This window comes from Dendrobium catenatum, unplaced genomic scaffold, assembly GCF_001605985.2.
Source record: "Dendrobium catenatum unplaced genomic scaffold, ASM160598v2 fragScaff_scaffold_134, whole genome shotgun sequence".
Taxonomy (NCBI): Eukaryota; Viridiplantae; Streptophyta; class Magnoliopsida; order Asparagales; family Orchidaceae; genus Dendrobium; species Dendrobium catenatum.
The window spans coordinates 644,019-667,104 of NW_021318596.1; the positions used below are offsets into that span (position 1 = coordinate 644,019).

The 23,086-nt window shown below is 35.0% G+C and overlaps 1 protein-coding gene across 1 annotated transcript in view; it reads right to left on the reverse strand.

The window, feature by feature from the left end:
• Positions 1 to 18,704, reverse strand: part of LOC110095290 (succinate--CoA ligase [ADP-forming] subunit beta, mitochondrial) — a 24,795-nt gene extending 6,091 nt beyond the window's left edge. The window contains exons 1-5 of the mRNA XM_020820761.2: positions 18,433 to 18,704; positions 18,042 to 18,152; positions 17,807 to 17,918; positions 16,259 to 16,323; positions 8,520 to 8,597 (exon numbers count right to left, since the gene is read on the reverse strand). Of these exons, the coding sequence (XP_020676420.1) occupies positions 8,520 to 8,597; positions 16,259 to 16,323; positions 17,807 to 17,918; positions 18,042 to 18,152; positions 18,433 to 18,534 (468 nt within the window). The 5' untranslated portion in view covers positions 18,535 to 18,704. The remainder of the gene's footprint in view (positions 1 to 8,519; positions 8,598 to 16,258; positions 16,324 to 17,806; positions 17,919 to 18,041; positions 18,153 to 18,432) is intronic.
• Positions 18,705 to 23,086: the final 4,382 nt, after the last annotated feature.

The following is a 23,086-nucleotide window of genomic DNA, read 5'->3' on the forward strand; positions in this document are numbered from 1 at the left end:
GTCGTGTTCTACTTTTTTACTCTAAATGCACAACCCTTACATATATATGCACATCTGAAACTAATAACAAACATAAAGATCACCAACTAATGCAAATGTTAGTAAACAATTATAATGAAATAATGAAAACAAAAGCTTGCTGTTATGAGCCTTGAGAGGGGGAATGTGCTGCCCTTTGGATTTTTAGTGGATTGAACGGCTGTAATAACTTTGGGCTTGATTTGGTTCTGAGAGGGGCTGAGTTGGGCTGCAGGTTTGCTATGAATTTGGGTATGAGAGCTGCTGCTTGGAGAGTATGATGGGCCTAGAGTGGACTGGACATGTAAAATAGAGTGCTGTTTGACTAGATTTTGGAGTGGGCTTTTGCAAAATAAGCTGGGTTATATGATTGTTTGGAGGAAATGGGCTTGATCAGGAAGCAAGCTGATTCTGTGTGGAATGGGTTGTCATCTGTGTTTCAGATAGAATAGCATCATACTCTGCTAACCAATCAACAAGAAGTTCCAGAAGCCATGAAAAATAATGTTTATCTAAGATCTCCATAAACTGCCATGCAGCCTTAGGACTGCTAAGTTTCTCAACAAGCTCCAAAACAATCATTGGATCTTTCAATTACAGATTTAGATGAAGTCTTTGAACTCCCAAGAAGTTCTGAAATGTTCCTACCATACTCCAAAACTTGCTGTCATCATCTTTCCAACTTTGCAAAAGGTATTCAATATATTCTGATATATCCCGCAAAAGAGTCCTTGACTCCATTCTTCTAGTTCTTTTTGCATAAATATCTCATCTCTTTGAGCTATAAGATCCTCTTGCATAAGTCCAAGGAGATCTTCTTTTCCTTTCCAGCATTAGTTCCTGGTCCAGGTGGAGGCAACCAAGTACGAGAACAAGGCTGATCTAATCTTCCTCTAATGCTCACAGACATTTGATTTAGATTTCCTGCTAGTTTCTCAAACGGATTTCTGTTTCCCTCAGAGAGAGAGAGAGAAACGGAGTAGATAATATGTCAGTTTGGAGGTTCTCCTGCAGGAGCTGAAGCCGGATGAGGGAATGGAAGTGGGCGGCTTGGATTTTGATACCGTAGGAAGTAGAGCCGGCTGCAGCAAGTGAGGATTCACAAAGATTGTGAGGGCTAGGTGGAGGACGGGCAGGGAGATCCGTGCACTTGACTAGGTTGGAGCTCATGGGGTATGGCCAGTTGACGTGGGTGGGCTGTAAACGTATAAGGGTGGAGAGGCGTGAGATCTTACAGGTTCAAGGAAGGAGGAAGAGCCAGTGGTTTAGGCTTTCACGGGAAGAATGAGGAAGGCTGGATGGGAGGAAGAAGAGTGTGAGAACTTTCTAGTGACAATCTTTCCATCCTTAAACGACACTGGTTCTCCTCTTAAGACCGCCCCACGTATCCATTCGAGGCAACCGGCAGGATTTGCGGGATTTGATCAGGGATTTAATCCGAGGTTTTGACAAAACAAGGTATGCATATTCCAAAAAAAAAAGGTATGCAGCATTTAATAGATTTGATATATTTTTATCATTTGGCTTTGTTATTAATATTTCTTTTATAAGTCAAATTCCATATGCATGAAATATCCTCTACTGCATTAATTTTAAAATGACTGGACCACATAAGCCGAGTCAAAGCTGCTCCGATTTGCGTTCCATCTCGATTTACGCATATTTTGCTTCGTTTAACGTGTCGAGTTTGTCGAACATAGACATTAGATAAATTGGTAATACATTTAGGGTATTGACGATGTCCCGGTCGCAACGAAGCAGTCCGTTCATCGATCGGAGGTCATTTGATCATCGTCGAGACCTCATTTCCTTCGTAACACATGCCTTCGCGACATATCCAAATCTCCTTTGAAATTTACGACACCACCTCAAACCATCAAATTTGATCAAATAAAATGTATATTCTGAGTGTTGGCGATGTTTTGGATGCAATGGCGTTGTCCGTTCATCGATCGGACGTCGTTTGGGTGGCGACGAGGCATCGTTTCCTTCGTAGCGCATGCCTTTGAAACATATTTGAGTCGCCTTTAAAATTTGCGACCTTACCACAAATGATCCAATTTAATCAAATAAAATGTAGATTTTTAATGCCGACGACGTTTCGGACGCAACGACACCATCCACTTTGAAATCGGACGTCATTTCGTCACTGACGAGGCTAATTTCCCTCGTAATGCGTTCCTTTACAACATATTTGAATTGTCTTTAAAATTTAAGACACCACCTTAAACGATCCAATTCAATTAAATAAAATGTATATTCTGAATATCGGAGATGTTCTGGATGCAATGGCGCTGTCCGTTTATCGATCAGACATCGTCCGAGTGTCTTCGAGGCCTCGTTTCCTTTGTGACTCAAGCCTTCATATAATATTTGTTTCGCCTAAAAATTAACCACCATCTCAGATGATCCAAATTTATCAAATAAAATATATTTTCTGAATGTTGATGACGTTCCGGACGTAATGGTGCTGTCCTTTTGTTGATCGGACATCGTCCGAGAATCTTCGAGGCCTTGTTTCCGTCGTAACGCAGGCCTTCGCATCATGTTTGAGCCGCCTTTGAAATTTTTAAACACTTCAGACGATCTAAATTTATTAAATAAAATGTATATTCCGAATGTCGGGGATGTTCCGGACGCAATGACGCTGTCCGTTCATCAATCGAACGTCATTTGGGCATCTTCGAGGCCTCATTTTTGTCGTAGCGCAGGCCTTTATATTATATTTGCATCGCTTAGAAATTCACCACCATCTCTGATCATCCAAATTTATTAAATAAAATGTATATCCTGAATGTCGATGACGTTTCGGATGCAATGGTGCTATTCGTTTGTCAATCGGACGTCGTCCGAGCATCTTCGAGGCCTCATTTCCGCCGTAGCACAGGCCTTTATATCATATTTGAATTGCTTAGAAATTTGTCACCATCTCAAATGATTCAAATTTATATTAAATAAAATATATTTTCTGAATGTAGACGACGTTTCGGATGTAATGGCACTGTCTGTTTGTCGATCTGAAATTGTTTGGGCGACATCGAGGGCCAAATTTCTCGATATGCGTGTTATTACCTTGGGATCCATGTCACCATTATGATTGATCCCAATTAATCACAAAAGATATTTATTTTGAATGTCGAGGACGTTCCAAACACATTGGCATAGTCTGTTTCATGATCGGACGTCATCTGAGCGACGTCGAGGCCTGATTTCCTCGAAATATGTGTTGTTTTGAAATTTATGTCACTCATTAAGATGATCCAAATTGAACAAATAAAATACAATTTTTTAGTATTTGCAATGTTCTGAATACAATGACGAAGTCCGTTTGTTGATCCGACATCGTTTGATCAGCCTCACGCTTTAATTTCGGGTGTCAGTCGTCCCTTTCGACTGATCTCATCTGATTCAATTGCGAGGGGCTTCGACCTAGCAGAATTCGACGTCCTGATCGCAACGACACAATCTATTTGGCAATCAGAGGTTGTTTGAGCCTTCAAGTGACGCATGGCGCCAAGGTGCATAATGTTTTATTCGCTAATTGAGGTCTTTTCTCATGTGGTTTGAGAAATAGGGGTCAACAATCCACAATAGGAAAGAAGGCAATCAAGCAAGATTGACTCCAATCAAGAGCAAAAGGGGAAGGGGCGGCGGGCAAAGAGAGAAGGGGCCGGTTATGGGAGGAAAGGAAAAGGAAATTAATCAAGTCTTCAATTAAGGGAGAAGGGATTTAATCAAATACAATTCCAAATTGATTGGAATTTGATTTGAAGAATTTTTCAAAAATAGATCTAGTAATTTAGGAAAGGTTTTGAATTTGAAACTAATTGGATTTGAATTCAAAATTCTTTTCAAATTATCTTCAACCTAATTTAGGAAAATGAAGGGGAATGAAGGAGGGAAGAGGAAAGGGGTGAGGTGATATGGATAAAGTGGAGGCGGCTTGTGGCTTTGGAGGGGTTTGTGGAAGAATCGGTTGGTGGCAACTGGCAAGTGGGGGATTTTGGTCGCGTGGTCAAGGGAGGAGAAAAAAATGGATTTAGGGAAAGGAAGATACAACTGTGAGCACGGACACATCCTGCAGTTGACGTGTAATATGTTTCCCTTCTCTAAGGGACTTCAAGCCACAAGCCCAAACCCATCCTGCAACTAGTTGAAGCTCCGATTCCCTCCCATAGAAATCTCACCCAAGTTTTCTCCAAAGAACACAAGTGCAAACTTTTTTTTTATTAAAATCCATCATACAATCACACTAGCAAGGACCTCTATTTAGGCCTTAGAAATAAATAAATAAAATAATACGATCATGCCCCTAGGGCTTACATAAGATTAGACCCTTAAGGGTAAAAACAAAAATGCATAATTAAAATAAAATTACAAATAAAAATTTAAGATAACGTAGGACGATCACGGTCGTCGATCTTTAGCTCCTCAAATCGGCATGGACGGTTGGATGTCCGCATCATTCTCCCAGGGTGAAAAAGAGCTCGACTCTGACGAGTTTGCATCCCGGGTGAGCAACCTGGCTCTGATACCAAAATGATGTAGCACAGATGGGGTGGGGGGGGGGGAATTTGAAATTGAAATTAAAATTAAATGAGAAGGGGTGGTTAATTAAATCCCATAATTCGATATCCAATTAAGTAATTAAATAACTAGGGGGGGAGGGGCCGACGACGTTAAGAGGGGCTTGAGAGTTTATGGAGAGAGATTTAAATGCTTGCCAAGTAGGGAACCTTAAATTAAATCAAATCCTATTTGAATTTGAAATATGTTTGATTTGAATACTTTCCTAAAATAAGATAACTAAATTAGAGAAAGGATTTTAAATTTAAATACATTTAAATTTAAATTCAAATGCTTTTCATATTAAAACACATTCACAATAGGAAAGAAGGCTATCAAGCAAGATTGACTCCAATCAAGAGCAAAAGGGGAAAGGGAGGCGGGCATAGAGAGAAGGTGCCGGTTATGGGAGGAAAGGAAAAGGAAATTAATCAAGTCTTCAATTAAGGGAGAAAGAATTTAATCAAATACAATTCCAAATTGATTGGAATTTAATTCAAAGAACTTTCCAAAAATAGATCTAGTAATTTAGGAAAGGTTTTGAATTTCAAACTAATTGGATTTGAATTCAAAATTCTTTTCAAATTATCTTCAACCTAACTTAGAAAAACGAAGGGGAATAAAGGAGGGAAGAGGCTAGGGACCGTGATTGTCAATATCCTTCACCCATTCCTCAACCTAATTGATCATACTATGTGACCTCTATTCCTCGGAGCATCCTTCTGAATAGGGATCCGTCTACACCTTTGGTGCCAAGAATGTAGTGGTCGAGTGGTAGGAGACTCCCAAACTACTACTATAACTACTCTCCAACGAGTTTTTTTTATCCTCCATTAGCTAGGCTAGCTCTATAGCCTCTCCTGAGCCATGTAGTCTCAATACTCGAACAGTTGCTCGATTATTAGTCTTGAGCCCCTTCATAAAGTTCCCCTCTAGCATAGTCTCTAATAGCCTTCTCAATCGGCTCGAGAAGTACTCGAATTTCTCCTGGAACTTATCATTATTCCCTCCTATACCAAAATAAAGAACTATTCATAGAAGTCTCCTTCTCGATTGATTCAAAAATATTCTAGTAGACAATCTTTGAACTCCCACCATGACCAGATCGGATCGGATCTCGCAACTCTCTCCACCAATACCAGGGCAGAGCCTTCATTTCCAGACATAGAGTGGTTGTGGCGAGTTTTTCATCTTTTGTCAACTCATTACAACAAAATATCGCTCCACCCTATAAATCCACCCATGAACATCTTCTCCCTAAAAAATGACATCTTCAACTTTCTCACCCTAGGATCGACAACTCCCCTAAATCGGCTCTCTGATCTTCATCATTCTAATTTCTTCGCCAGTCATATCCTTCACCCATTCCTCTCGAAGTGCCTCCAAAGGTGGCATCTCTTCTTCCTCCAAAATTTTCACCTCCTGATCCTCCCTCATCATCCCTATATTAGGGTTTCCCCCACTTCCTTATCCCATCAACGATGCCCTTGCCTCCGATGATGTCGTTTTGGCTTGAAACTCTAACAGCATTTCATCTTTTTCATATTAAAAAATATGCCCTTAATTGTTAAAATTCGCTCTCTAAATTCAGATTTCAAATTTCCAACTTCACCATCAAGCCTCTCCTCCAATGCATCAACCTTCTTAGCCACTATAGGTCCCAAAAAAGGTGCTATGATACCAATTTGATAGAAATTCGATCTCCACACATCAATAACGAAGAGAAAATGTAACATATATCAACGAGAAAGAATGAGATTATGGGCTAATTTATTTTTATATCTGCACAACAAACCAAGATGCAAGTTGATCTACTATTATAGAGGTAGATCGACTCTCCCCAAACCTTAGGCGCACTAGGAACAACTTCAAAGAGAACTACAGTAAAAACACAAATCACATAATGAAAATAAAACAACTTAATAAATCCTAAATAAGCCTTCTTAATTCCCTCCCAAATCAAAATTCAAATCAACCCCCTTTCCTTAAATGAACCTTTCTAATTATCTCCCAAATCTGAATTCAAATCAATCCTCTTTCCCTAAATAATCATTCTTAATTCTCTCCTAAATCTGAATTCAAATCAAACCTTTCGCTAATTTTTTTTTTCTTTTTCTACACACAAAAAAAAAGATTTTCTATGGTAAATAATTAAAGGTAGAATTAATCCCCTTTGAGCACCCCCTCTCTCCTTACCCGCCGTCCACACTAGTGAGGCCCATAGGGCTCTTCCGCCCATCAGCTAGATCAGATCCCACAGCTGAGGTCGGGTTGATTGGCTGTACTGGCTCAGCTGGTCCATCAGAATCATAGAAAATGCTCATATCAATAAGAAAGTTGAAGATATAACTAAGTACTAATGAATTGTCATTACAAATGACAACATTCATGGAAATGGCTCCACTATCTCATGACATTCAATTAGATTTCTAATAGAACTTAGTTTTAGAAAAAAATATTGATGGCTACTAACTACAATGAAGCAACAAGATTTCCTGCCGAGGGTCGGACCAAGGGTCATCATCATGCCCTACCATTGTGTACTTAAATCAGCTGAAACAACACTAACATCAAATGCCGCTATACACAGCATAATAGCCTGATAGAAGGATTCAAAATGCCTGACAATCATACCCTTTGATTCAATTCATAAAATCCAATGCACAACAACAACAACAACACCAAGCCTTTGTCCCACTACGTGGGGTCGGCTACATGAATCCTTTTTCGCCATTGTGTCCGGTTAAAAGTCAAATTCTCATCTAAATCTAATAAAGAAATATCATTTCTAATATTTTCTAACCAAGTCTTTTTAGGTCTACCTCTACCTTTCTTAACATAAGCCAAATCTAATACCTCAACTTTCCTAACCGGGTCATCGGAAGGCCTCCTTTAATGTGACCAAACCATCTAAGGCGACTCTCTCTAATCTTATCTTCCACTGGAGCTACTCCAATCTTTTCACGTACATGCTCATTTCGTATCCTATCTCTAAGGGTCAAGCCACTCACCCACCTAAGCATCCTCATCTCTGCAACACTTAACTTAGTATTATGCTTCCCTTTTAATGGCCAACATTCGGCACCATAAAATCCAATGTACAGAGCAAAAAAAATTAAATATTAATATTGCGTAGTTTCATAGTTTAATATTGCAAAAATATATATAAAACGCAATGCATTCACACTTCATAAACTGGGAAACCAAATATTCTCAATCACATTAATGAGCATGCCTCAACTGTAAATGAAATCTTCTGCCAATTAAACATTATAGAGGTTTTATGGTTTTTACAAAATTAACGTAGGACTACAACATGTGATACAATTTATAGAGATTTGTAACATTTGAATGACTATTATCTTTGGCAGCAAAAAAAAAGAAAATAGAAGGTCATACACGTGGATAAGAAAAACCATAAAATCCAGTAAAAAGAAAATTAAAATATGAAGTGACTGAGATCATGATAATTATTGGCCTTATCAAAGTACTTAGGGTCGGCCAATAATCCATGCATTAATTTAATGAGGGATTAGCCACACAACTTAGCAATCATTTGTTAATGTGAGAAAGAGGAAGTAGTTTCCATCAATTTACTCTATGAGCCACCATGATTAACCTATTTTAAATGTCACTTCATGTGTAACAGTGCTTCCAAATAAAATAAAGAAGTTGAAAGCATAAAATAAGGAAAATCTAGTGACTGAATAGATGTGCTATGCTACCAATTCTCCTGCAAATAAAATAAACGGTGTATAGTTAATTAGCACACGATGTAACTCCATGTGAAATACCCAACAAAAATGCTTGAGAATTGAACTATGACGCAAAAGAAAACAAACAAGAAACTTATAAAGAAATGCATGCCAAATCTTCTGATAATATAGACTAAATATGGAAAAAAAAGGAACCAAGCACTAGATTTAGAAGCATACTGGGCCAGCACTAGATCGGTCAAGGGTAATGGCAAAGTACATCTCATTTACAAGGGATAACTTCTCGCACAGATACACCTGTGAAAGAATGAATTGATATTTTAGAACAAAAGATTAATAGAATTGAATAATTCTCTTATATTTCATCGATGCATACAAAGAATTAAAGTATTTAATACATAAGGCATGCATAACAATAAAAATTTGATGAAAGCGACTTAGGTAAGCACCATAAATAACACAAATATTTTTATTTAAACCATCATACTTTTACCAGTAGAAATTTCTTTGAAGAATATTACTAAAATTACAAACTTAAACTACTTCTGATAGGACCATAAAACTTAATAATCTATTAAATGAATTGTAATTTGTCATCTTCTATTCCGAGGGTGTTCCCAAAAGTTGAGTTATGACTTTAGTCAATTGTGGTGAGCAGTGGAAAAATTCTCATAAAGAAGAATAAAAGGGACTTTAATTGTCCAACATGGACTGACTGTTGCGGCAATAGCATATAAAATTAAAATAAAATTATTCATGTGAACAAGAATAATGATAGGGTGATTGCTATTAGTACAAAACTATTTGTCATCAAATTAAATTTAAGAAAAAACAACTTGACCTCCATAATTCAAGTTTACCTTCAACTCCCTCTCTAGTCTTATCAACAAGAAGAATATCATCAGCAAAAAGCATACACCAAGGTACATCCTCTTACAAACAACAAGTACATACATGGAAAATATAATTATTATCGGTGACCTGACATGTAGATTATATTAGGAAGAGCTTATGAGAGGACTAATGATAATCATGAAACATATCAAATAAGTTTAAGAGAGAAGCTATGTTTACTTCTGCAAAATCATACAAACCATATCTTAAGAAAAAAAAACAACTGAAGACTTTCAAAGTGGATTTATTAAATCATAAATAGAGTTCATTTTCACATAAAAGAAATAAAAATCTTTTTCGTAAACAATATAAAGAGATAATATGAAAAATTTTTACTAAACATAAGAGCATAGTTATTTCAATTTGCATGTATATGTGTGTGCCTCATCCAACTACTTGGGGTCATTGTAGACATATAAAGATGTTTTTAAGTAAATACTTGTCATGTTATAAGATGGTGGAAATTAAATTATTCTTAGTGAATATTCAAAAGTGATTGTTAAGGAATGTAAATAGGATCTTGTGAGTTAAATCAAACTTTCTATCTTAAAATAAGCAAATCGCATTACAAAGACTGTTATAGAAACTCTAGGAAAGTATAGAAATCAGGGTTGGAAGCGAACTAAGTGTTCGACGAGCTACTCGTAGATTGGTTCGATTAAATATCATTCGTGATCGTTTAATTAACTAAACAAACAAACTTGAACATTTTTTTAAATACTCGATCCTTAAAAAAATGAGTTTGAACAATAATGTGTTAGACTCATTTATGTCAATAAACAACATCATTTGAAGCTCGTGAACAAACTCGATTCATGTTTGATTCACAACTGATGAATAAGCCCGTTAAAAACTCGATTAATATTTGATTATAAAATTAATAAACATACATAATATAAATATTTTATATTTATTATAACATAATGATATAATAATTGTTAATTAATAACTTTTATAAATTTGATGAACAAGAGACATTTATTCATATTTGCTAGATTGTTTGTTTAAAATTTTTATGAAAAATATAAGATGAATCATAGATCGTTTGTTCATAAAAGAGCTCATTTGGTAGCTCGAAAATAGTAATTAAATATGTTCATGAACTTGCTCATTTGATAGCTAAAGAATACCCATTAGATATGTCTGTGAACGAACATGTTTTTAGTTTAAAAAATTTTGCTAGATATATTCACGAACATGCTCAACGTAATTGTTTATTAGAAGGCTCGATAATGCTCGTTCGTTAAGAATGAATATCTAGAAGTAGAGCTCGTTTATAGCTTGATAAGGCTAGTTTGTTTAAAGCTCGATAAACACGAAATGAACTGAACATGAATCAAACATGAACACCCATTAAATTAAACGAACCAATCTTGAATATAAACAAAAAAAACTTGAATCGAACTCGAACCGAACTTGAACAAGCTGATAATAGACAAACTCAAACATGAACACGAACATACTCTGCTCGGCTTGATTCGTTTGCAACCCTAATAGAAATCAATCAAACATGAGGAGACTTTATAGTGGAGTTGGAGGCCCAAAACGTTATTAAGAATAAAGAAATGATTATGAGGGTGCACTGACTAATATTGAAGGTCTACTTAGACAAGCAAATAATTTGGATTGCATCAAGTCAATATTAAGTCCACAACTCCACATCCTTTTGTGGTGATTATGGAGATGTTTATAAACATATTCCGAATGAGATATCTTATAGTGTGCTATTTGAAAATGACATAATTCTGATATGGAACTTCTTTTGAAATGATAATTTACACCAATGGAGGAAATTATATAAAATAAGTTATTTAAGATTATTAAAAAAAAATTGATTGAGATGCATTTTTAATGGAAGCGAAAAAAGCAGTTATTATCAAAAATCGTTGCAAGATCAAGTGATATTAGGTTAACAGGTTTAAGCAACTAAAATCTACAATACAAGGGTATTTTGTATAAAATTGTCAAAATACTTTGTCCATTTTCCGGAAAACAGAAAAATTTACAGGCATTGGTAAATACATCAGCAAAGTTTTATATATTTTAAAATACAAATACTTAACCTAATTAACTTAAAATTAAATTTAATTACAGCTTTAACTACCCCTTCACATTCTTGTTTATTATTGGCATTGACAAGTGATTGTCAACATTGATGCTAGCTAGCACCTAAGATCTATAATACAAGGGTATTTAGTTGTCAATACTTAGTCTTTTTTATGGAAAAGGGAAAAAATTTTAGGCTTTGGTAAATACATCACCAATTTTTATGTCTTTTAAAACAGGGATACTTAACTTAATTCTTATGATTAAATTTAATTGCAGCTGTAACTACCTTCTCACATTCATGTTTATTCTTGGCATTGAGACAAAGCTGTTAGCGTTGATAAGAGACTATCAACATTGATGCTAGCTAGCACCGCATTTGCAAGAATGCAAGCACATGAGCACTAGAGCTTGTAACCAACACAATCTCTTCTTATTGGCCAATAGCTTGTGGGTGCAAGCAAGAGCTAGCTCAAGCATGCACCATCACCTAAAGGCTTGCAAGCATATGCGCCAATTCAAGCTAAGGCTAGGAAGCCATCATCAGCATTGACACGAGTTTAGTGTTGCTGAGATCTTTTTCAATTGATAAAAGAAAATAAGTACAAAAAACCTAGCTTGGGTTGTCACAAACCTAGCTTGAGTTTTTAGAAACCCATACATCTTTTCTTGGATGGACAAAAACATAGGTTTCTATTAAACCTCACATAAATGCTTGGAATTCAAGGAAAAAAAGAAAGAAATATTAGCATCAACACTATAGTTGTCCCCAACACAATAAGAATGCTTTGTTGCAAGAAACACAAGAATGCATGTTTAGTTTTCAAGAAAAAAATGGCAGCATACCATAGTTGACTAGTTGCCATAAATCCAAACATGAATGCTTAGATTTAAAAAAGGCAATAATACTTAGATTGTCACAAACCCAATAATGATGCTATGATTATAAGAAACCATGCAAACATCATACTTTTTTGAGGGATGAGAGAGCAATATTTAGAATGGCTTTCTTCATTTTTGAAGCATTTTAGTTTTTATTTTATTTTATTTAAACCTTTCTATTGGGATGAGAAGAGGTGGTCATCATAAAAAAAACTTGAATTATGGAGGTCAACCCTAGAGTCTAAAGGTTTTCGCTTGAGTAGATCTAAAACTGAATATATGGAGTGTAATTTTAGTAGTAATAGACCTAGTAGGGGGATTGTGACTTTGGGCGATCAAGTCATTAATAAGAGTACACGTTTTATATATCTTGAATCTATTGTTCATAGCGATGGTGAAATAGATGGCGATATTATCAGTAGAATTCAAGTTGGATGATTGAAGTGGAAGAATGCATCGGGCTTGTTGTGTGATAGAAAAGTCCCCCTCAAACTTAAGGGAAAATTCTATAAGATGGTGATGAGACCTACAATGATTTATGGTGCAGAATATTGGCTAATAAAAGAGAAGCATAATACTAAGTTAAGTATTGCAGAGATGAGGATGGTGAGTGAATTTACCCTTCGAGGCAGGATACAAAATGAGCATATAGGTGAAAAGGTCGGAGTAGCTCCAATGGAAGATAAGATTAGAGAGAGACGCCTTAGATGGTTTGGTCACATAAAACGACGGCTTTCCGATGACCCGATTAGGAAAGTAGAGATATTAGATTTGACTTATATGGAGAAAGGTAGAGGTAGACCTAAAAAGACTTGGTTAGAAAATATTAGAAATGATATTTATTTATTAGGTTTAAACGAGAATTTGACTTTTAACATGACATAATGGAGAAAAGGGATTCATGTAGCCAACCCCACATAGTGGGACAAAGGCTTGATGTTGTTGTTGTTGTTGTTTAAAATATACTTATGCCCATATATTAAGGGAAATGGGGAAAAAGAAATCTTCTCTTTTGAAAGGCATTAGTTGAGGTGATATCAAGTAGCATATGAGTGAGAGCCAACCTTGATTCAAATAAATCATTTTGATTTCAACTCTAATTACTTAATAGTCGAGTTGAAAGCGATCAATTTCATGCCAACTTTCAAGCCCCAAACACACACACACATGCATTAAAAGGTCATGGTCATGAGAAACACTACAATTCTTTACGAGTAATACTTCTCATTGTCACCTTCCTTAATACCCAACACATCCCATCATTATGTGGCACTTAGCTTTTCCTTTTTATGATTTATAATTCTATAACAAACATGGAATAAAAAGTGAGAAGAGTGCTTCATCTGAAATAAAACTATCTCAAAGTATTGATATTTTTATGATTATGAAGCATTATTTATGATGTAAAAGATTGGCAATCTCATTGGGAAGAAAAATAATAAAAATCTGAAAAGCCGCTCTAGTCTCTAATGTCAAATCTTTATTTTTAAGAAAAAAAAACTCCCCCCAATCTGCTCTCTCAGTCTCTCTCACGTACTAGTACTTTCAAATATCCACAATAATATAAAAATAGTTGATAAAATTAATTTTGTATTTAGTATTTACAAAACTCAATTATATTCTTAAGCATAATTATTTTTCAAAATAATGCTCTTTGAACTTGTGATCCTTAAATTTTAATTGATCCACATTGACTTGATAGTCTATGTAGGCAATTGAATTTGTTTGTGGATGTGGCATAGCCCATAAACTTGATAGCTTAAATATTTTCTTAGGGGCTGTTTGGTTGCCTAAAAAAGGAATGCAGTGTAAAAAAAATACAGTGTAAAAGAATACTTCAGAGTTGCTTGGATAATTGTAAAAGGAATGCATGAGTTTTTTTTTTCTTTTTTTTTTTTGAAGTAAAATGCAAAAAGGTTGTGGTCATAGTGGCCGGGGTGACTGGCGGGTGGCCAATGGTCGGTGGACAGCGGCAGAGGAGGCGGCCGGCGATGAGTTTTCGATGTATTTGGAAATTGCCCAAATATGAGGAATTTCAAATACACTAGATTTGAACTAGTGTGAATTCATTTTACTTCAAAATTTTACTCCACATTCCTTTTACTTCAAACCAAACACCAATATTTTCAAAACCCCTGCATTTGAAATTTTTTACACCCCTTCTGCAGCAAACCAAATAGCCCCTTAGTCAACAAAAGAACAAACATGGAAAAACCTTGACCAACAAAGGCTATCAAACTACGCAATCCTAATCGGTTAAGAAATTATTTGGCCAATAAAATCAATCATTCTTGTCACAACTCCAAAAAAGAGAGATTGGCTAACATAGACCACCACATCTAGTTCAGTTGTTTCATGTTAAAGGCTTTTTGTCATAAGAAAAAACTACTTTTCCTTGTGAGAGACACTTCATAATCCTACTTTTATTGCACTCACTAAACCCCAAGCTTATTAGCACTTGCTTTTTTTTTTTCTTTTTTATGGTGTATTGTGGCACAATAAACAAAAATATAAGAAATGCACCAAATTATCATATAGACTTCATAAGCTTTTTTTATATGTTCATCCAAGCATTGCATGGGTTTTCTACTTATGTATATTTGAGCGCTAGAAAATAAAGAAACTCGTATAACTGTTGACCTGTACAAAAAAAAAAATCAAAATCCCTTACCTCTCTGCCGAAGTACGTCGCTCCCCACGTCGCACGCACGTCGTGGCTGCCATCCCATGATCTCCCCACGACTTGGCACGACGAGCTCGCGTCGTTAAAAGCCAACGAAGAAGAGGCCTTCGGCCTCCTCTCGAGATCTCGCTCGCTCTCTCCCGCGATCCTTCTCCGACTCCTGCGTGCCGCCCGACTCGGCTCACCCCAACGACTCTCCCTTCTGTCGGATCGGATATATATATATATATATATATATATATATATAAGATGCCAAACAGAAAACTTTATAAAATAGTAAGTCCGCATTGCTATATGTACAGATCAACTTGAAATAAAAAATGAGGCATACCAATATATAATGTTGTGAAGAACATAAGCAGATAGCTATGTTAAACTACTACTATTGCGATGTTCATGCGTGGCCCGAAGATACTAATAGCAATCAATATGGGCAAACAGTTAGAGAATCATGATGATGACAAGAGGATAAACAAATTGGGATGATGAGGGTGGTCAATATGTGGAGATAAGAAGGAAAGAACAAAAGAAAAAGGATAAACCGCATCTTTATGATAGTAGCAAATTCAGCAATGACTAATTCTACAAGCCTGACGACAGTTTCAATTCAATCTCAAAAGCTCATATATATATAAAATTTCATACAACACTTCATCTGCTAGGGCTACAAGTAAAAAATACAAAACTCATTATTTATGAGGTAAATTTTATAAACATTTAAGGTAAACACTTGATTTAAAGCCATTTTATTAACATAACCATCATGCATCAAAGAGGTAGACCTCATCACATCTACAAAATTTCTTTTGAGGAAAATTTGTTCAAGGAACAAATCAAAGGCTAACTGAATATAGCAAGAAATGCAACACATCTTCCAAAATACTGCAATAAGTTTGATTAATGAAATTTTAGCAAATTATTAATGATACTTTCAATAAAAAAATTTATTCATTAGAGACATCACATGTTGACGTCTTTGCCATGTCATGTTCCAATTTATTAAGATTTGCTTCATCCATATACTTGTGTCCAGAATTTTTCATGTCTGTTGACCATTTCAAACAAAGCATTTGTTTCATGAAACAGAGGTTGCATGGTTAACCTGGCTAGACTACCGAAGAAGGATTATGTTATTAATAAATAAATGTTGGGTTGTCTAACAAATTAATCTAACACTTGAGGCTAAAGTAAGAATGCAACTTGATTGAAATCTAAATTTAATAATGTATTTGCAATATAGAGTACATCAGAAATAGAAAAATTCCGAAGAAAGCATTTAAATTAATCTGATATTATCGTTGCTAACAGCTTAGAATGTCAATTAGTAGTTCCATCTGAATTTTTTTAATGTAACTAAGATTACATTATCAGAAGGATTTATAAATGGAAAAGAGGAAAAGTTTTACAGATTATGTCCAAATTCTAACAGCAGAAATGGAACATCATAGCTAACCTTGCTCACAATTTTCCCCTGGGGACCAGTTTGCTTGGTAACAAGAATTTGCCCAAGCATCTTACCTGAAACAGAAGGAAAGGAGTTATAATGCAATAAGAAAAATTTTCTACCAGTTTAGTTCACAAATTTCTAGTTGTAAATTTCCATGAATACTTTAGAAACAACAAACAACCATAAATTCTATTCTCTTAAAATCCTAAAAGCATTGTTCTATGCACAACTAAAGGAAAAATAAGATCGATGACCCTCAAGAGGCAAATGATCAACTATCACAAAAATTGATTTGGTGGGCAATACAAAGAAAAGACAAAGGTACGAAAATTACTACGGATATGCTGACAAAGCAATGCTTAGCATTAAAAGTAATTATGGAGTGGAAAAAAAAATCAGATCGCAATCGAGCCACATAAATAATCACCCTTAAGACTATGATTTGGATTATTTATGAAAAAACTCACAAAAAATAATTTGTTAACTACAAATAGTACTGTTCTATAGATGAGAATTCTTCTTAAATAAAAGGATAGCGACAGCAAATGGAGAAAAGTGCTAGCAAATAAGAGGTTCCTAATTAAAAGGACAAAAACTGAGCTCATAATATTAAAGTTTAGTGGAAGAAAAATTGCTAATGACAGTTGATGATGCTAAAAGATCACACAATGCCTAAGGTGATAATTTTAGGTAGTTTGGATATGTTAGAGGGTATGGAATAAAGGATATAATTTTAAAGTTCACACTCAATGGTTAAAATAGCGAAGTGCCTTAAGGATATCAAGTAATAAGATAATATCATGGAGCTTTGGAGATAAATTTTATAGAGTTGTAATTTAATTGACTACTCCACATAGATCCAAGTGCTGTGCAACAAAGAAGTCACTAACAACCAAGTTGAGAGTGGCAAAAATTAGAAAGTTAAGATGGAAATGCGAAGAACTTAGGAAGTGTGCAGGAAAAAAAAAAAGAATACCAAGATCGCATCTATTTTTTGAAGCCCATTCGAACATACAATTCCCATGGACGACCAAGCAGATGATTCCTTACAACTAAATTCTATTTTTTCTGATGCTTGTAAGAAATATATGATGTAACAGTAGCTTCTTTACCACTGTCCAGTACTGATGTTTCTATAAATAGAGGTGATAACTACACATATGCAGGAATCAGTCCAGCCTAAATGTTAACCACAAGGGCATAGTAAAGGACAAGAAAAGTTAGCAGAACTACCCCAATAATAAGTTGCAAAAGATCCATTTTCCATTGCAGGGAACTTTTCGCCATGATAAACAATTAAACTTTCTCAGCAAGTATGATAATTTATTGGCAGCAAAATTCAGCTAAGTGCTTTATCATCAAGAAGGTGAAATTTCTTTCCAAAGCAAAACTATGGATGAAGTAACACGTTTTTTCTTTTTTTTCCTCCAAAGAATCCTAAAACCTCTGCTTCTATTGAATTCTAGGTGTATAACCTATAACAATAATGCTTACATATCTGCAATAGATGCTACCAAGAAAAAAAAAACAAACAAACAAGATGTATCACTTTACCAGCTATATTTTCAACCTCCTCAACTTTCACAATATGCACCCCACCCTTTAGTCCACTTTTGAAGGTCCCTAAGCCTCTTCCACCAGCAAGAATTTGACTTTTGACAACCAACTGATGAAATGTAGACAAGTTCAAGTTAATTTTTTTTAAGTTTAAAAACCCAAAAAAGCTATTCCTTTCTTAAACAGAGCTTAAGTGTTCAAGCCAATTCATTTTAAAACAGAAAAGCTATACCTCCTTCTTCTGAGGAAAAACATTCTTGAGAGCCTGCTTCACCTCGTCAACAGATGACACAGCAACACCCTTCGGAACATTTATCCCGTACTTGCTCATCAACTCAGCACCCTGCAGCCAATTATTTAAATTTCAGATATGAAATCACCAAATCAAGAAAACTTACAGCCCATTAAATAATAATAAGAATAAAAGGAACGCGCCTAAATTAAAGATTGAACGTCTCAAGCACACATTTTTCAGAAAACTGAGCCAAATGAAATGAGAACTATAGAAAATACTGAAGGTTGTTTAAAAGAATAACTTCATCCCTTCTACCGAAACTGCTAAGATCGTGCACATATTCATAGCCAAAACCAAATCGAAAAAAAGAGTGAAGAGAGAAATCAACCTGGTACTCATGGATGTTGAGCCGCCTTAGCTGCTGTTGCTGCCATTTTCCGGCCAGCGAGAGCGATTGGGAAAAGAGCTTTCCGAGCGAACCCCTTACCATACTTCTTCAGATCAAATTAGCCAACACAAGAGCAACAAAAAGGCCAAAGAACGATCAAAGAAGCCCTGATCGGTAAGAAAAGGCCAGCCCTAACTTCTGCCCTCTCCACCTCCCTTGAACTTCCTTTTTCCTCTATTTTATTTGTTTATTATTTTGACATTTGCTTTCCACCAAAAAATTTTGGGTGAGAATATTTTATAATCCAAATGGAGGCATTTATTAGGGCTGCTTTTGGGGATCAAACAATAAACCAATCATATTTATAAAACTATTATTTATTTTCAAATAATTAATAATTTTTTGTATTTTTATATGACAATAAAGCAATCACATTTATTTTGCGACAATAAAATCAAACTAAATTTCTACTTCTTATCAGCAATCCAAATATCACATAAATAAAATCTATTGGTTGTTATATTATCTTCAGCCAGTAAAATAACAGAAAGATAAACATGTAGTACAACTGAAGGCAAGTGTAGTAAATCGAAGAAGTGTTTGGAAAGAAGGGAATGAGTAGCTCCATAATCAAATAAAATATGATTGATCATAAATATAATCCATACATGTCACTACATCTTGAGCATCACAAGCTTGTTGTTTGAGTCAGATTGTATACATGTGGTTGAACTGGAGCTAAAACAACAGAGCTACAAAGCTCTCTCTAACCATGGCCAGAAGGTCTACTTGCCACAAAACTAGATCCACTACCTCTACAAGTAGAACTCTTAGTAAAAGTTTGTCTATCTAATCATGCTAGTGGACACTCAACCAACATATGTTCAACATGTCTGCATATATTGATTATTACTGAAGAGGTGTTGGCAATGGGGTGTATCAAAATGGGTTGAAGGACCGAGTTGGGGTCTGACTTGATATTGACTAAACCCGTCATAAAAAGGAAATAAATATGGTCCCATTCTCTATATAAATGAGGATTCAAGATCTAAGAAAACTAAAGAGCTCTATTGCATTTTACAGTTATCACCCATGATGACCACATTTAATATTCGCAACCACTATCTCTTGAATTCTCTCAATATCTAACCCTATTGTTGGATGTTTAATTATCCACTATGGATCTTTAAATTATGTAATCCCTATAATATAAACAGCTAATGGTTTCAAACATAATCACTTCTTCATGGCACCATTAGGAAATTGAGGTATGATTCTGTTATACCAGCATTAGAGGGTGATCAATGTGGGATTCTATAATGATGGGTCTTGGAGGCTACTAAGGTGTGATGCTATTAATGAAGCTATATATGTAGGCTGAGAGTTATTTTGATAAAATGAATATCTATTTATAATTCATTTAGTTTCAGTATAGCTTCCAAAATTATTTAAATGCTTATATGAAGTTTAGTTTCAGTTTTTTCATGTAGTACTCCAATTTATTATTACAACGTAGTATTTTTAGTTTTCTCTTGGTTTGAATTATTAATTTCTATTTTAGGCTACAATAACCTATTGATCCGTGTTAGCTCGCTCCTATTTTTACTTTCATTTTTAGGCCAGGAGAAGGATAAGAAGTGAGCTGTGGTTTGGATAACAGGATTTAATCTGTGCTATAGTTATGCCCTTTTTTTAGTTAATTTTTAGGCTTGACTTTTATTTATTTTTTCTCTATTATCAAGCATTCTTGTAGATAGACTTTAGATTTATATAATTTTTTGATGATATATATAGAAAATCAAATTTGAGATTTAATAGTCTTTCGCTTTATAATATATTTAATAGTGGCTCAACATATTATAATAATTGAAATTTTTATTTCAGTACTTCTCCAACCAGATCTTGGGATTAATCTTGCCATAATAGGATATTGTTTGACCTATGTGATATTATGTTATATTGTGTCGGATTATGACAAGCATTTTCGGTATCATAGCAAGGTTGGAGAAGCAAATCATAACAAAGCCATATGATTTAATCTATGAAAGGGTGAGATGCTTTTGGGTAGTTTTGAATGTTCATTTTATTTCTTTTCATATGCATGTGTAGCATGCAGATGTGTTTAGTGTTTTTGAGATGGTTGATTTTAGCTAGATCCATATATCACCAATTGTAAGAGCTCTATTCATGAAGCTTATGTTCAGGGTACAGCTCCTATGATCAATTCTAAGGTGATTTCTTAGATTACAAGTATAGTAGCACAGTTGATAAGTGAGGGTCATACATAGGTTTTTGGTACCTGTTCTAATGCTATAAATAGATATTTACAAAATTTTATGAGATTATAACCTCCTTGACTTTCAGGTATTATTGAGATTAAAGTAGTTGGGGATTAACTGATGAGGATAGAGAAGACTCTGTATGAGATATATTATCCTTCTAAAAGGGGAGTTGTATTAAATGCATTATAGCGAGATAGAGCACTAGTGGTCATGCAAATACATTGATTAGTTGGGATTGATGAGTTTGTAGAAATATTCAGGACTTGCTTTATACCTCCATTTGTTAGGAGATAATAATAGAACTATTTTCTGAAGTTGCTTTAGGGAAGTATGTAAGCGGTGTAGTATGAGGCAGGGTTTATTTCTCTTTTCAGATTTACTTCACAGTTGGTTAGTACTTATGAGGAAAAGTGTTATAGATTTTTGGAGGGACTCTAAGATACTTTAAGATAGCTATTATTGGCACATGATAGTACATATTTTGCTCAGTTGGTCGACAGGGCCAAGAGGATAGAAATTAGTCTAGTAGTAGTGTAACAATGATGAACTGCGAGCAAGAAAAGATTTTTGGTAATAGTCATTCTGGGAAGAAGAGTAGGTTTGGAATTGTAGAGTTCAGAAGGAGGGGACACTCAATAATAATTTCTTCTGGATTTGATAAATGTAGTGTTGACAGTTTTAGGGGTTCAGTCAATGGGTTCCCATCATTATGTCAGCAATGTGGCAGGAGGTACAATGGATAGTATTATAGAGCATTGGCCTGATATTTTTTTGTGGAATGTACAAACATAGGATTGCTAGTGTCCATATGGTGGCTTTGACAGATGCTCTAATTTGAGAGCTGATAGCTCCGAGGAATAGACAATGGGTAGGCTAAGGACAACATCACCTAAACCATATTTTGAGACTTTTGATAACTAGGATGTTTGTTCGGTATCACGAGGTCAGCCTTCTAGGGGGTTTGTGGGTGCTTGTAGTTCTATTGCTTTGACTCCAATATAACCACGAGTTTATAGTCTGATGTAGTAAAAGGCCAGTGAGTCTGCATATGTTGTAATAGGTATGACTTATATTTCTTTATCCCTTTATCATATTTTATTTGATTCTGGTGTTAACCATTCTTTCATGTTAGAGCATTATTTGATTCTCTAGGTTTGCCTTCCATATCATTATATGTTTCTTCATCTGTGATTTGGCCTACGGGAGATGGAATGATAGTTAGCATGGTTTATTATTATGATTTGGAGTTTTTTGATAGAATATGGAGATCTGGTTTGATTTTACTGCCTATTTTTACATTGAATGTTATTTGGGGAAGGACTGGATGAGTCAGTATGGGGCTTAAATCAATTATTTGGAAAAGAAAGTGACTTTGCCTAGAAATATATAGACTTTGGCGGAAAGATATCCTAACATTTGTAGCATATTCCAAAGATGTAAGAATCTTTTCTACATCTATGAGTAGTTTCCCAGTAGTTCGAGAGTTTCAAGATATCTTCCAAAAGTTAGTGACTTTACCTGCATACAAAGAGGTAGAGTTTTGTATAGATATTTCTTTGGGTACTGCTTTGTATCTAAGGCTCCATATTGAATGTTATTTAATAAGCTTCAAGAGTTGGTGGATCGAGGCTTTATCAGTCCTAGTGTGTCTCCATGGGGAGCACTTATATTATTTGACAAGAAGAAGGATGATACCTCATGGATATGCATCGATTACAAAGATATAAATAATGTAACTACCAAAAATAAGTATCAGTTTCCTAGGATTGATGACTTGTTTGATCAGCTTGCTGGATGTTTAATATTTTTTAAGATCAATCTATGATTTGGTTCATCAACTAAAAGCGAGAGTAGAGGATGTAGCGAAGACTATATTTAGCATGAGGTATGGATATTATGAGTTTTTAATCATGTCATTCAGAGTGACTAATGCCCCAGTGGTCTTTATGAATTTGATGAACATAATTTTTAAGAAGTATCTGGGTCATTTTGTTATAATTTGTATAGACAATATTCTGATTAATTCCAAATCTAAGGACGAGCATGTAACACATTTGAGAACTACTCTAGAGATTCTAAGGCAACATCAGTTATATGTTGAGTTCTCAAAGTGTGAGCTTTGGTTGGGTAGCATTTCATTTTTGGGCCATATCGTGAGTAGTGCATGTATTTTAATAGATCTCTAGAAGATTCAATTAATTCTTATTGGCTAAGGCCTACTATAGTTTTTGATATTTGTAGTTTATTAGGCTTGCTTGGTTATTATTAGAAGTTTATTCAAGGGTTCTTTTTTATTTCTTTTCCTTTGATAAGTCTAACTTATAAGTCAGTAGATTTCATATAGACTCTAAAATATGATGAGAGTTTTCAGT